The sequence below is a fragment of the Otolemur garnettii genome, unplaced genomic scaffold (assembly GCF_000181295.1).
Source record: "Otolemur garnettii isolate 467f Iridium unplaced genomic scaffold, OtoGar3 scaffold00079, whole genome shotgun sequence".
Taxonomy (NCBI): Eukaryota; Metazoa; Chordata; class Mammalia; order Primates; family Galagidae; genus Otolemur; species Otolemur garnettii.
The window spans coordinates 5,669,302-5,683,063 of NW_003852474.1; the positions used below are offsets into that span (position 1 = coordinate 5,669,302).

At 43.1% G+C, this 13,762-nt stretch overlaps 1 protein-coding gene across 3 annotated transcripts in view; it reads right to left on the reverse strand.

Moving 5' to 3' along the window:
• Positions 1–5,210: 5,210 nt before the first annotated feature.
• The window catches only part of IL1R2 (interleukin 1 receptor type 2), a 30,922-nt gene continuing 22,370 nt past the window's right edge, over positions 5,211–13,762 (reverse strand). For 2 of the 3 annotated variants that reach the window (XM_012807921.2, XM_023515793.1), the window contains exons 5-9: positions 12,528–12,702; positions 10,985–11,047; positions 8,950–9,085; positions 7,369–7,511; positions 5,211–5,407 (exon numbers count right to left, since the gene is read on the reverse strand). In XM_012807921.2, coding sequence (XP_012663375.1) covers positions 5,241–5,407; positions 7,369–7,511; positions 8,950–9,085; positions 10,985–11,047; positions 12,528–12,702 — 684 coding nt within the window. In that variant the 3' untranslated portion in view covers positions 5,211–5,240. The remainder of the gene's footprint in view (positions 5,408–7,368; positions 7,512–8,949; positions 9,086–10,984; positions 11,048–12,527; positions 12,703–13,762) is intronic. The other variant, XM_023515794.1, reaches the window with a different exon arrangement.

The following is a 13,762-nucleotide window of genomic DNA, read 5'->3' on the forward strand; positions in this document are numbered from 1 at the left end:
TTCATGGAAGCCAAGCTGCCTCCAGGAAAGCAAATATTTGCTCTGCTCCTGGCTTTAACCTTGACACAAACCAGCCCCCACTTGGAGCCAGCTGTTCTCCAGCTGTGTCAAGTCCTGGGGTTTGATATCAGGAAGCTCAATGTTACTGCACGTCTAAGCCACACTCCTTGGATGTAATACTTAAACTAGGGAGCCTCGGTGTCTCTCTAAAACGTGAGTTGCAGTACTTGCCTGAGAAAAATTTTTTGCGGATTCACTTGAGCAAAACCTGTAAAACTTTGCACATTGCAGGCACTTAAATGTAGGCTCTCCCTACCTTCATCTAAAGATTTCACACCGTAGCCACCCCCACCCCCAGCGGGCTGAATAGCTCCCTCCCCAGGGGGGCCTGGTAACTGCAAGCTGGGCCAGTTCTAAAGAACCAGTGGGCAGCTTTCTTGGAATTTCTCTGCAGGAGGTTTTGTTTTGCTCTGCTATGTCTGAAGAAGAATGAGGAAGTGGGTTTTGCATTTGTGACAGAGAAGGAGATGACACACTAGTGCCTGAGCCCTGGAGGAGAGGGGTTATGCCTTCCAGCCCTACTTTGGGGGGAGCTTCTGGGGAGTGCACTGCATGGAGGCTCCCAGCACTGAAACTACCAGAGGTTGCAGCCCAGGCTGGCAGCTGGATGGCTTGTCCACTGGATGGCCCTGGGCAGTGCCCTCTGTGGAGCAGTAGTGCTTTCCTAGAGCCCAGTGGCAGGAATGAGTAGCCCTGAAGGGTGGTGTGAACCACAGAAGCCAACGGGTGAAGACCAGAAGAACAGGAAAACAACCACAAAAGCATGAGGCACGTTTGTGTGTCCAAGTGAGCTACTGGCAGGTGATGGCCAAAACCGAGGAGAGTTTGAGAATGGAGGCAGGAGCAGGGAAACAGCTGAGTCCTGCTGATGGTACCCACTTGTTCACAACAAGCTGGGAAAACCAAAACACACACACTTGACTCATCCAGCAGTCACCTAATTACTGCGTGGGCTCTGCTAGGTGCAGGATGTACCAGCTGGCAGGATGCCCCTGCCCTGAACAGCTGACTGTACGTGTGCAGTCCCCCTCCCTAGCTTTAGAAGACCCCCTCACTGTTCCCGTACGCATTCAAAATGCTTGTAATGTCCATCAGATTTATTTTTTAGTGTGTAAATTATTTTCAGTGCCTGTTATTGCTGTCTGCTGTTATCCTCAGTAAGTTCTTGGGGAAGTGGCATTTTTTTAATGTAAGGCTTGTGTTTTTCCCATGGGCAGGGCATAGAAATGTGAGGTTTCCAAAGACTGTTTATGTTCCCCAAATTTTGTAGGGTTGGGGAAAAAAGATTCAACTTCAAAACATTAAAACAGTAAAATCAACATGAGATAGATAAGATCAACCAAATTAAGAAAAGAGGAAAACTTGTTTCATTGGTTGGTTTGTCTACATGTGTAATTTGGATTCAAGTGCACGAAATTACGTTAGTCACAATCCTTTTGGGTTCAAGACACATATTCTTCATGGTCCTTGAATAGCCTGTTTTTTAACCCATTTGTTGGCTAACAAATTAGTAATAATCCTCCACCCAACATGACATCTAAAACTGAATAAAACTTCTGTCTTCCTAACTCATTTATTTTAACCATAGATGTGTGTGTGCATAAATGTTCACACGAAAGAGAGAGAACATGTTTGGTTTCAGTTGTTTCTTACTTTATATATAAGGGCATCATGCTATAAAATGTTCCTGGCACTTATTTACTCAGTAATGTATTTCTAAGATTATCCATATTGTTGCATGTTATTTATTTATTGTAGTAGTTCCTTTTAACACATATAAGATCCCTGGTGCTATTTTACCACAGTTTATGTACCCATTCCCTCTTCTAGCGAGTAATTATTTTATACACGACTCACGTATCTCACTCTTTATTGCAGAAATTTTCCATCATACACAAAAGCAGAGAGAGTAGCGTAAGGAAACCCAGTTCAGCCATCAGCAGCCTCAGCAACGCTCAGCATATGGCTGATCTCATTTCATCTTTTCTCCCACCTAGCACTGGATAATTTTGAAGCAAATCTCAGATCTCACCCCCAAATCATTTCGTGTGTCTCTTAGAAAGATAAATGACTCTTTAAAAAAATGCGCCAATCCCAATATCATGCTTATTCCTTAATGTGAACAGAAAACCATCATTCAGAATTCCCCGGTCATTGTCTAATACTTTTCCTAACGGCATGACCCACAAGGTGAAGTCTAAAAAGCCATTGGCAGATAGTTCCCTTCTGGCTGCACTCAGCTTTTTTTCCTGGGTCATTGCTGAAGCTGCCAGAATCTGAAGGTAGGAAACTCAGAGACTGGAGAAGCCCCAAGAAGATAGACACACGGCTTCCAGGCCTGAAGACCTGGAAAAGGCAAAAGCGCCCAAAGCCGCGGTGTGCAGCCTCCTCGCCTAATCCGTCCACCTCAAAGCTCCTTTCCTCTCCTTCCAAGGGTAAAATCTCAACTAGGAGCTCAAAGGCCTCTGCCTGGCCTTTTAGCTCTTTTCCCTCCTTGGAAGCTTAGATTATAGGAAAGGAAGAGCAGAAGAGATGATAATAGGAAAATATAAAAGTGAGCTTCAGAAACTGCCCCAACCTCCTTGGTGTAAGCCAGGGGTCAGCAAACCTTTTGTATAAAGGACCAAATAGTTAATATTTTAGGCTTCACTGCCTCAACCTCTCAATTCTTTCTTCAAAGAGCAAAAGCAGCCAAGGACAATCCAAAAACAAACAGCTGCAGCTGTATAGTAACAAACTTTGTCTGCTCAAAGTGAGACAGAGCACAGACTGGACTGACTTCATCGGCTGAGTGTGTCGACATTTAGCCTAAACACAATCATTTTTATTTCTGTTTATTCCTGCTATGGTTTTGATTGCTAAATAGTTATTGGAGCTGAAATAAAAAAATATGCAATATAAACTACAGAAAATAGTTAAAGGTTACTGTTATTATCCCCAATTTTCAGATGAGAAAATGGATATACTATGAGATTAAAGGACTTGCACAAGATCATGGAGGCATTGCATGGAAGTGCTTGAACTTGAACCCCAAAAATCTGTCTTCAGAGTTTTTATTTTTAACTTTTCTCCTTGCCTAGATGCAAGCAGATTTAAATACTATTATAACCACAAACAATTGTACAAAAATATATAATTTTCCCTTAACATTGCAAATATACAAGTCTGACAAACTTGATCAGTGTATATAATTGGCAATTGACACATAAGTTTAACTAAATTATTTTATGTGTCTAATTATGATACGAGGTGATAGCAGATGCCATTCTTAAACCTTGAATAACTCTGTTATAGCTATTAATTCCTTGAACTTGCTTGACACAATTCCCTTCCAATCTTGCGTTTATAGGTGTGGTCTGTACCCCGTAAATGCATTAATGTATACATGATCTATGTGTTTATGACTTAATAAAATCAATAAATACAAATTTACACTTTTAAAATTTCAGTTTCAATAAACAAGACCCCCCCATATAAATAAATAAATAAATCTTGCTTTTATTATCTTATTGTACAGAAATTATAACATAATTAAAACTGTCCACCTTTACTCTTCCAGTTCTTCTTTTGGTAATAAACAAGGATGAGTTCATCCTATTTACATCTATTCTATAAATATCTATTAGATGCCTGATCTGAGGTATGGGGGATACAACAGGGACCAAAATACTCTCTCTGCCATCATGGATCTAATTTTTTTTTTTTTTTTGAGACAGAGTGTCACGCTGGGTAGAGTGCCATGGCATCACAGCTCACAGCAACCTCAAACTCTTGGGTTTAAGTGATTCTCTTCCTTCAACCTCCCAAGTAGCTGGGACTACAGGTGCCCACCACAATACCTGGCTATTTTTTTGGTTGCAGTTGTCATTGTTGTTTGGCAGGCCCAGGCTAGATTCAAACCCACCACCTCTGGTATATGTGGCTGGCGCCCTAGCCACCGAGCTACAGACACTGAGCCATCCTCATGGATCTTCTATTCAGATAAGAACACAGGTAGAAAATAAACAAGAAAATTTAAAATGGGCTCGGCGCCCATGGCTTAGGGAGTAGGGAGCCAGCCACCTACGCCAAAGGGGGCAGGTTAGAGCCCGGCCCAGGCCTGCTAAACAACAATGACAACTGCAACCAAAAAATAGCCAGGTGTTGTGGCAGGTACCTGTAGTCCCAGCTACTCGGGAATCTGAGGCAAGAGATTGCTTGAGCCCAAGAGTTTGAGGTTGCTGTGAGCTGTGACACCACAGCACTCTACAGAGGGCGACATAGTAAAACACTGTCTCAAAAAAAAAAAAAAAGGAAAAAGAAAAGAAAATATAAAATGGAGGATCAAGTGGTGATAAGGGGTGGTGAGACAAAAATGGTGAGGGCACAGAAGGAATGGAAGGGGGTGCTGTTGGAGACAGGCTTCTGGGAATACCGTGTTGGAACAGAGACCTGCATGAGGGAAGGCCTGAGACATGATGATTTTCCTGCCACCTGATTATTTTCTCATTGAACCCACTTACCTATCGGGAATTTTTTTGGTGTGTGATTCAAAAAAGGCTCCGGTTCTAGTTTTCCGGTTCGTATGCAATTGTCTCCATCCCCTTCCTTCTCTTTATTATCAGAAGTGTTATTACCAAGTTGGGTCTATTTCTGAGTTCACGAATACGTTTCTTTTCCTGACAGCCCACACTAGTTTAATCGTTATTTTTTGAATTTCCCGCCCCCAAAAGTCCACCAATCCTTGCCGATTCTTCTCCGTTACCATGTCTAAATAATCCTGTCAGTCTGAAAATGAAATTCCATTTTCCTAAAAGGCAAACCATGTCTTAACCATCTCTGTACCTACATCACCTCCCATAAAGTCTGGCCAGAATAGACTTTTGATACACTTTTGATAAATGAATGAATGAATTTCAAAACTTACATGTTTTCCACTCTCATTCAGGCCTACAGGAACCTCATTCCCTGAAATAGGTCACAGGTAGCAAAGAACTACGCACACACCTTCCTGGGCACATTCTCTCCTGTTACCAATTTTCAGGTAAAAAGCAGACCTTTAATCCTTTACTACAACCCACATAAACATAGCAGCTTTGTTTGAAAACTGAGGAAAGGAATAGAGTTTGTCAGAAAGGCCCAGCAACCCCTTAAGAAAGGACACACATAGGTTGGGTTTGAATTAGTGCATTCTGTTTATTTTACTTGGGATAGGATGGGAAGTCCTGATGGCAAGTCTTCAGCGTGGTTAGACCGTAGGCTTTCCCACTTCTGAGTTTGTACCGTTTGTGTATCCAAATTCCCCCCAACACCAAGATGACCAGCGAAAGGGGAGCCAGCACCATCCCCCAGGAAAACGTAGAGGGGGCTGTGGAGAGAACAGAGTAACATCGGGGTTGAACATTCTCTCAGTGCACAACAGGACAGCGTGTTCAGGGCAGGTGTACAGAGAAGAAAGGACTCAGAGTTTGTTTTTCTTGATAAACATGCATTGATTTCCAGAAAGTACGTCCCAAGATCAAGGATATTTGAGAATGACGCCTGTGGCATTAGAGAAACAAGCACGGCGAGACAAAACTATTAGAATGAAACATCACAGGGTAAGGGTGAGGTGCCAAGAATCTCACTTTGTTCCACCAGCAGGAGAGCGTGCTTTTAAGATGCCGCCTGTTTACATCTGAATTAACCAACTGTGACATGGCCAGGGAACAAGCTGCCCTTTTCCAATCAGCATGGCTGTCATGAGAATTAAATAGAGTAGCAAAGGAAAGAAAACAAACTTTGAATAAAGGAGCTTCAGGTGCCAAGATGATTGCTTGGCTGTAGCTATTTTATATTCTGTCCCTTGGTATCCCTGTGTTATGGAAATAGAGGAGAAGGCCACGAATAAAAAGTTAAAAGTTGAATGTGAGAGCGGAGTGTTATTAGACACATTGATGAGGCCAGAAGCCTACGTTTCTAAGCTATTATTTTTGATAGTCTGTTTAGACATCCAGCAATCGACACAATCTCAGCCTGTTTCTCCAGAAGATTCATACATCTTAAAATCCACAAGGATCGGAAATAAATGAAACTGTAGTTTCTAAGCAGCCACTGGAATATGCCTCTGAGTCCTACAAAAGGCTTTCAGCCTGGGGTTGGTCATGGCCAGCCTAATGTAGGACACGCAAGGGACAAGGCTCATGCTCTGGAAAATGTTAAAGCTCTGCTGTGTCAGGACCAGATAAACCACAGGTTCCTTTGGCCCAGTAACCTGACTCCCAGAGGTAAGGATTCTGCTTTGTGTGGGATCCCCTATTTCCAAATGTGTATGGGCACAGTCCCTCTCCCAGCTTGCACGTCTGGAAATGATCTGAAACGCCACTCCTTACATATATGCCCCGGTTCCCAAACTTCAAAGGAAAGGAGCTTGTTGAGCTGCAGGCTTTGGCCTCTCCAGGAGAATGTGACTGTGTGGATCTGGGGTGAGTCCAGGGATCTATATTTTTAACTGGTGGCTCAGATGGGTTAGATGCTGGGGTCGCTCAGAGCACAGCTGGAGAAAAGTGGTGTGGGGTGTCAGTCCCTGCCCCAAGTCAGCAGCTTTCCAATTTATAGTATATCTGCGGAAGCCGCCCCAGAAAACATGATAGCGTGGAGAAATTTGGGTTTATGTGATTGCTGCAAGACTGTCAGAGGCATCACTGAGACCAGCTGGGAGTCACCATGGCTTCCCTGCAATATTTTCTCAGGTTGTCAACAAGAGACTACATGAACTGTGCCTCCCTTTCCTGCCCAGCAATTTAAACATGGACTTGAAATCAATTTTGCCAAAAATGGCAATATGGGCATTTCTTTTCTTCTTTTATAAATGTCCTTAAATGGACACTATTGCCTTGCTCTTACTCCTGTTGCCTAATGACTTTGACCCTAAAGCTACCCCGACCCTGGATATCTCCCAGACCCCGGCTCTTGGACAGTAAAGTTCCTTAACTTCTGATAAAGAACAATCCACCCTCCTCTAGAGGCCGTGTGAGGACAGCTGACCCTGGTGACCCAAGGCTGAACCCCACGAGGACACAGGGTATACAAAACTTATTGCAGAACCATTTTATCTGTTTTCCAAAAATCAGCTTGCTACTTAAATTTTTCATTTGAGTATACTTTCCAAAATCCTACTCTCCACACTACCAAACACGAGTCTTTAAGAAGGGAGGTCTGCTCTTTGTGTTCCAACAGGCAACACAAAGAACTTCCTAAGGAATCATTTGGAGCACAAGGAGCTTCGTCCAGTGTCTGTAGAACATTCAACATATTTTTGTCTCGTTTAATATTCCCCCCAATACATACCTTCTTTGACTGTGGTGTGTAGCGTCTGAAAACTCAGGGTATTAAGGACAACACATTTAAAATCTGTGATCAAGTCCTCTCTTATGACTGGATCAAGAATCAGTGGCACTTCAATGTAGTTCTTACTGTTTTCAGAATATTCCCTGAATCAGAAAACATTCGCATCAATGTGATACATCGAATGCAAGCTTGTCTTTCACGACACAGACATCCCAACCTTCCCCATTAGAAGCATCCATGGTGCTTAAACTGATTTTAAGTTCATAAAGTTAGAAGTGCTTGCCACCGTACTTGTTTCGTATTTGAGAGTTTGTAGGTCTCTTCCCAAGGCCTGAACATTGCTGAAGATGTTGGACACTGTAACAGGACACTTGTTACAGTGAGAACTTACAGAAGCCACTCTGGTTTGAACAATGGAAAGATTTGTTTTCTGAGACCCTTGATGAACAAAGAACCAGTGGCGGGGACAGAAAACATTTGATTTGGGGAAACTTGACTCTTTTCACCAATATATCATTCACACACTGACGGTCAGGGAGTTTCCAGGACTGCAGCCCCCAGAGGTACCTCTTCTCGTCATTCCTATTGCTGATTCACTCTGGAAACTCAAGTCCAGATCAGAGGGCTGCCGGGGAACCGCTCTAGTCAGGATACCTACCATTTATAAGCTCAGAGGGAGCCCAAGACTCTTCACTACTACCTATTAGTAGGAATAAAAACATCACCGAGTGGATTCACTAGGACTATTTTTGTTTTGTTTACAGGGGAAAAATAAGCTCCTTTAAGGAAATGGATAGGGTGAGTGAGCTGACACAGGGCATTCAGTTATGGCCAAGTCTTTCACAACAAGGACTTGCAAGCACACGGTTATGCTAACCACACATAATTTTTATCCACTAAATTACATCCAGAAAGACCTTTGGGGACAAGTCTTTCCCTAAAAAAACACAAAAATTTGGCAAGCAAAAGTTCAAGCTAATTCAAAGTATCAAAACTGTAATTTAAAAAATACTTCATAATTTGAAATGTTGAATGGTTCCCATTTATGAGGTCTGATTTTTCTAGTTTCAGAGTAAGAAAACATTTTCTAGAGATGACTGTTATGAGAACTGAGTTCTCTCTCTTGTTATTAGACTTCCTTAGAGATTGTGGCAGCCTTGAGAAACAGCAGAAGTGCTATAGATACTGGAGCTGGGTCTCAGAGTCTTTTTATGGGTTTATAAAAAAATGTTTGGTAGGTTGCAGAGTGGAGAATGAAAATGTATTAACTCCAAAATATCTTTTTTTTAATTCTGCAAAAACCAGGAAATAAATGTTTAAATGCCTACAAAATGCAACAGAGTATCCACTTGTCAACTGCAACTCAGATCATATAAGTATAGAGAAAATTTGATTCTGCAGATAATTTTTAGCAAAACTCAATTTTTAATATTCTAAAACCATAACAGCTTAAAATGAAAAAGAAAAGTTACTTGCACTGTGATTGTGTGTGTCACCTTGCTAAGTTGGATATAACACCGTCTTCAAAAAGAAGAGTGAAGCCCGTGGCGGTCTCACAACAGAAAACCCTGGCCCACTTACTGTCGCATCCCCTCGGTCACGCGGCCTTCCGGGTAGGCACTTTCTATGTGGCTGTTGTTGGCCGTCCACCACAGCGAAGTGGTCCAGGGTGTGCCGGCTCCCAGAAACACCTTACACGGGATTGTCAGTCTTGACCCTGTATACACCAAGACCCAGAACGTCAACGAGAACCCAGCATCTCACACCCATCAGCAAACCCCAACCATGGAGCCCTCCCTATCTTCCCAAACACCCCTCACTGCCCATTTCTTTTCTTAGAAGGAAGTGTTGTTTTCTCCAATGATCCGTTCACAGAGAGCTTTAACATTGACCGGGTACCTCCAGTTCCTTCAACTAACTGGTCTTCAGTGACAGGCAAAACCCAGGAGCGCATGCAGTTAGATGGCTTCTGAATCCAAGGGTTGCCTTCCTCCCCAACTTAATCTAGTTGCCTCACAAAATCCAGATCAATATGCAGAATCTTTCTCTTTGCTGATTGCTGATCTCAGCTCTGAGAATTTATCCTGGGAACTCCTCGTTCCCAGGTGGCTGCCATTGGAGATTAACCCTTTAAGAATCGCTTGTACTTTCTATGGATGGCACGCTCTGCAGTTATGATGTGATGGTACTGGGTCCCCTTGCCTCAATCAGGGGAAGTTACTTTTCTTTTTAACTCAACAAAGAGGAGGAGAGGGAAAAATAGAAGCAATCCTTCCAGTTCATTTCTTCCTAATGGGTGATACACCTCCCTGTGATGTGTTTTTAAATGTCCCTGGCCCCACTGGGCTTAGAATGCCAGCTCTTCCTCAATCTATGCCACCCCTACAACCTCAAAGAGTTACCCTCAGCTATATAGCCCATTAAATCAGCATCATGTGACGCCAGCACCCACATAGAGCTTTCAGAGCTACTGACTGGGAAGCTCCACTCAGCTGGGAAGCACCAAGGTCCAGGGCACTGGGACTCCAGTCTGCACCAGCATAGCCAATGTCCCCACTCTCTGGGATTCCCAGGTGGTTGCTCCTAGAGCCAAGGCAGCCACATGGGGGCAACTCATGTGCCAGTCAGCAGTCCCAGCATCTGCACAAAAGCCCACCTCTCCTATGGCCTCTAAATAAAATTTGAACCCAACACCAAACAGAAGTAAAAAGCAAACAATTTGTTTAAAACCCTGTAGCCAGGGTTTCATAAATGTATCAGACCTTCAAAACCATTATACAGAAACACACAGAAGGGGGCAGGCTTCGCAGTCACACAGACGAGAGTCTGAACCCCAGCCTGACCCAGAAGGTAGCTCTTCACTGAGCCACCATGACCCCCTAAGTAGCTTTTTCTTATGGACAATGAGAGAAATAAAATTTTCCTACAGGGTCAGAATTGGAATTGAATTGGACATAGTAGACAATCAGTAAATGTCAATCCCACGCACGCCGCTAGCATAGAAGGCTATTAGCACAGCCCCTACACACGCCCTCACTGGCCACAAGAGTAGAGCACCCAGCAAGTGTGTGCTGGCTGGGGCAAACTGCACCACAGGGAGTGAAAGTGGAAAACCCCACTGATCATTTGCATCACACCACTCAGCTGGCTGACCAGCTATTCTGGCAACAAGATACTATCTGTGACCACTGCCAGCCTCACTTCACAAATGGAGTCTTAGAGAGATACTGAGATTATCGTAAGTGAATTATCTTAAATATACTAGAAGTGCTGGCTGTGTAAGAGACTCTTGCTCTTGTTAATCCCTCATCCAGTAAATAACTACTGCCAAAAGGTTCATATTTGCACATTTAGATGTTTGTAGGTTGGGTTTTTCTGGAGTAAAGGGTAGCTGTTTTCAAACAATGCATTCCTAACAACATCAGACAAAAGGACATGTTCCCTCGCATTTGTTTGTCCTGCCTGGCACACAAAGGTTCTAATCTAAGGCCTCCACCCAGACACACTGCACCCCAAGGGCCAGGCACAGTTGGCAGACACAAGGGTCCCAAGCCTCTGGTGTTGGGATGCCAGGCACCCACAGGTGTGGGAGTTGCAGGGTCTTGGCAGGCCTTACCCATTGAAGCTGATATGGTCTTGACAGGAGAAATAATCACAGGAACGGTCTCCTCTTCTTTTTCTGGGAAAGATGTAAGGAAAGGAGATGCATTAGGGAAGACTTCATTTGCCACTGAGGTTCAAGTCTATTGTTTGCCTAATTAGCTAAGTTATCCTTCCCAGTGTGGCTGGTCATTGTGAGAATCAGCCTTTGCTGGCAGAGGAAATAGGCTCTCCACAAAATTGAGCATCTTTGGCCAATGCCTTTCCCAGCAGAGAGATTACTGGAAGAGGCCGCAGCTAAATACACATTCCACTGGCAGAGGTCTTTGCTCTTTGCTCTGCAATAAACAATTAACCATTCCTCTCCCAGGCTTTCTGAACATCATCTTAATAGTCGTGTTTATGCCCATACCATAGAACTACTTGTCCCAAAATAGCTCTCCACCTCTCCCACGTGCCTGCCACAAGAAGATTCCCTTCTTCAAGAAAAAGCACAGGGGCTGGAGAACCACAGAGACACCAGGCTCAGGGCACAGGGTGATATGCAGGGCGGCTGCCCCCTAGCGTTCCTGCTCAGCGTTGCATGAACAGGACAGTAATGAGTCCATTAAAAGCACTGGCATGGCTCAGCCAACCACTCTGTCCGGCAACAAGGAGTTGGTATGAATGAATCTTCACAGGATTGTAAAAAAAGTGAGACCTAGACACCGTTCATGGAAGAACATAGTAAAACTGAATCTCTGGATTCTCTGTGACAGAAAAGTCTTTTCCCCTCCTAGACGCATTATGTACCCTTAATATGCTCCCAAAGCTCTCTGAAATCCCCTTGAAAGATTCCAATTCTGTTGGGTATTCAGTATATAAAATAACAAATTGTGGCATACTCTTTGGGACAGAGTCCAGGACTTCCACACTTGTCATGCCCCTTGTGCCTAGCTCACATCCCGCGTGCGGGAGGGATGGTGTAAACACTGAACTCAGGTGACATACTGGCCAGCATATTCACATTATCTTCCACAGGTAATTGATTTTAATCAAGGAGAACTCTATTTGAAACCCTGGTATGAAAGGTAACTAGACACACCCTAGGAATGACAAACATTTTTTAAAGGGATGTTTTCCACTGGATACACCAATGCGTAGCCTGCTAGTTGAAAAATCCAACAAAGTCCCAGTAAGCTAGAATGAGACTAAAAGTTACAGCAACCATGTGTTGTGGCCCTGTAGGTTCAGTCCTTCCACAGTGGACTTTCAAGGAAAGGGAACTTCCAAGGAAACCACGGTTTGGCCTTCTCTCGTGGTATGTTTTAGCCTTAGTCTTGGAACTCTATCCCCTGCCCAATTCATTCACGTTTCCTAGTAACAATCCCTTGATTTATATACCTTTCAAAGTATCACAGGAATGTCATAAGTTCCCAAAGCTTTAGGCAAGTTGATTTATCTGTTTTTCTTTGCCTTTCATTCAAAAGAATTCAAGGAATTGTGTGTGGACCGGAATTTGTTCTTTGCACGCTTGCTATGAACTAGGATAGAAAGACACCTTGATAGCAAGTACTTACCCTTGACACGCAGCTCAACAACCCTGGTGATATTGTATTGCCGGCTTTCGTGGGTAAACATCATGGTACAGATGTAATAGCCTGCATCCTCCACAGACACATCATGCACGTGTAAGCGAGTGGTCCCTCTCACACTTTTAAATTTCTTATTGTCTTGATCCAAAAGGACAGAATCCTTAAGGGAAGATTTTTTTAAGGCCACATTATATAATGCTATGTATCTCAGAAGCTATCTATCACATCATCATGATTAACCAATGTTAGATTTGCAACCCAAGAATTGGCCCAGAATTTATTTTGCCAAGTTTGTCCTTTGGGCATACTTCTGTTTTTTTTTATTTTTAGGGAAGGAATTTGTAAACACGTAAAACAAAGGATGTTGCTACATTTGTTTAACCACAATATTTAAAGCATATTTGTTTAAACTCAGTTGGAAAAAAGGAGAGTAACTGTCTTTGACAAAATAGGCCATTTAAAATGCAAATATGTTTATGGCCTGATTGATACCCAGAGGCTTGAGGACGTAGCTGGGAAGAGCACAATTTAAAAGCCAAGATAACTTCGGCAACAATGTTCAGAAAGGTGACACTACGGTGATTCTTTTAAAAATCCTTTCAATTTAATGAGTCAGTAAGCTAGAGAAAAATTTCTATGAGAAAACTAAATGGAGGAAATGAATCTACACTTTTTTATATGAACACAAGGTTTTATAGGTTCTTTGCGGCATACAGCCAACAGCCTTCCATTAAAAGGAAGAACTGAGTGGGATTTCACAAAGCATCCTAACGAGTACACAGTGTTCTCAGGAAGACGGCTTTCACGCTCGTGACAATCAAAAGCTCGATGTAGTCAAGTATAACCTTGACTCACTTCAGAGTCTTACTCTGAATAGGCACACAGACAAAATTGATAGAGCCACATGGTTCATAAGCATTCCTTTATAATATATTTAATTCAAAGGAGCAATTTCATTGTTCTGAGCATGAGTAGTCAAATAGGAAAAAGCAGATGAGGGCTCAGCACCACAGTTGTTCCAGTGGTGCACGGGCCTGGCCTCCAGCCTTAGAGTCTTCACTTCACGATCTGGCAGCTGTGTGACCTCAGGAACATCCTTTCTGTTTCTTTTCTGTCAAATAGGCATGTGAACAGTCCCTACCTCATGGGATTGCATGTTGGGGAGTTCAGAATAGAAACAGCCTATATGCAGTAATGCTTAGCAGTATTATCAAGGGATA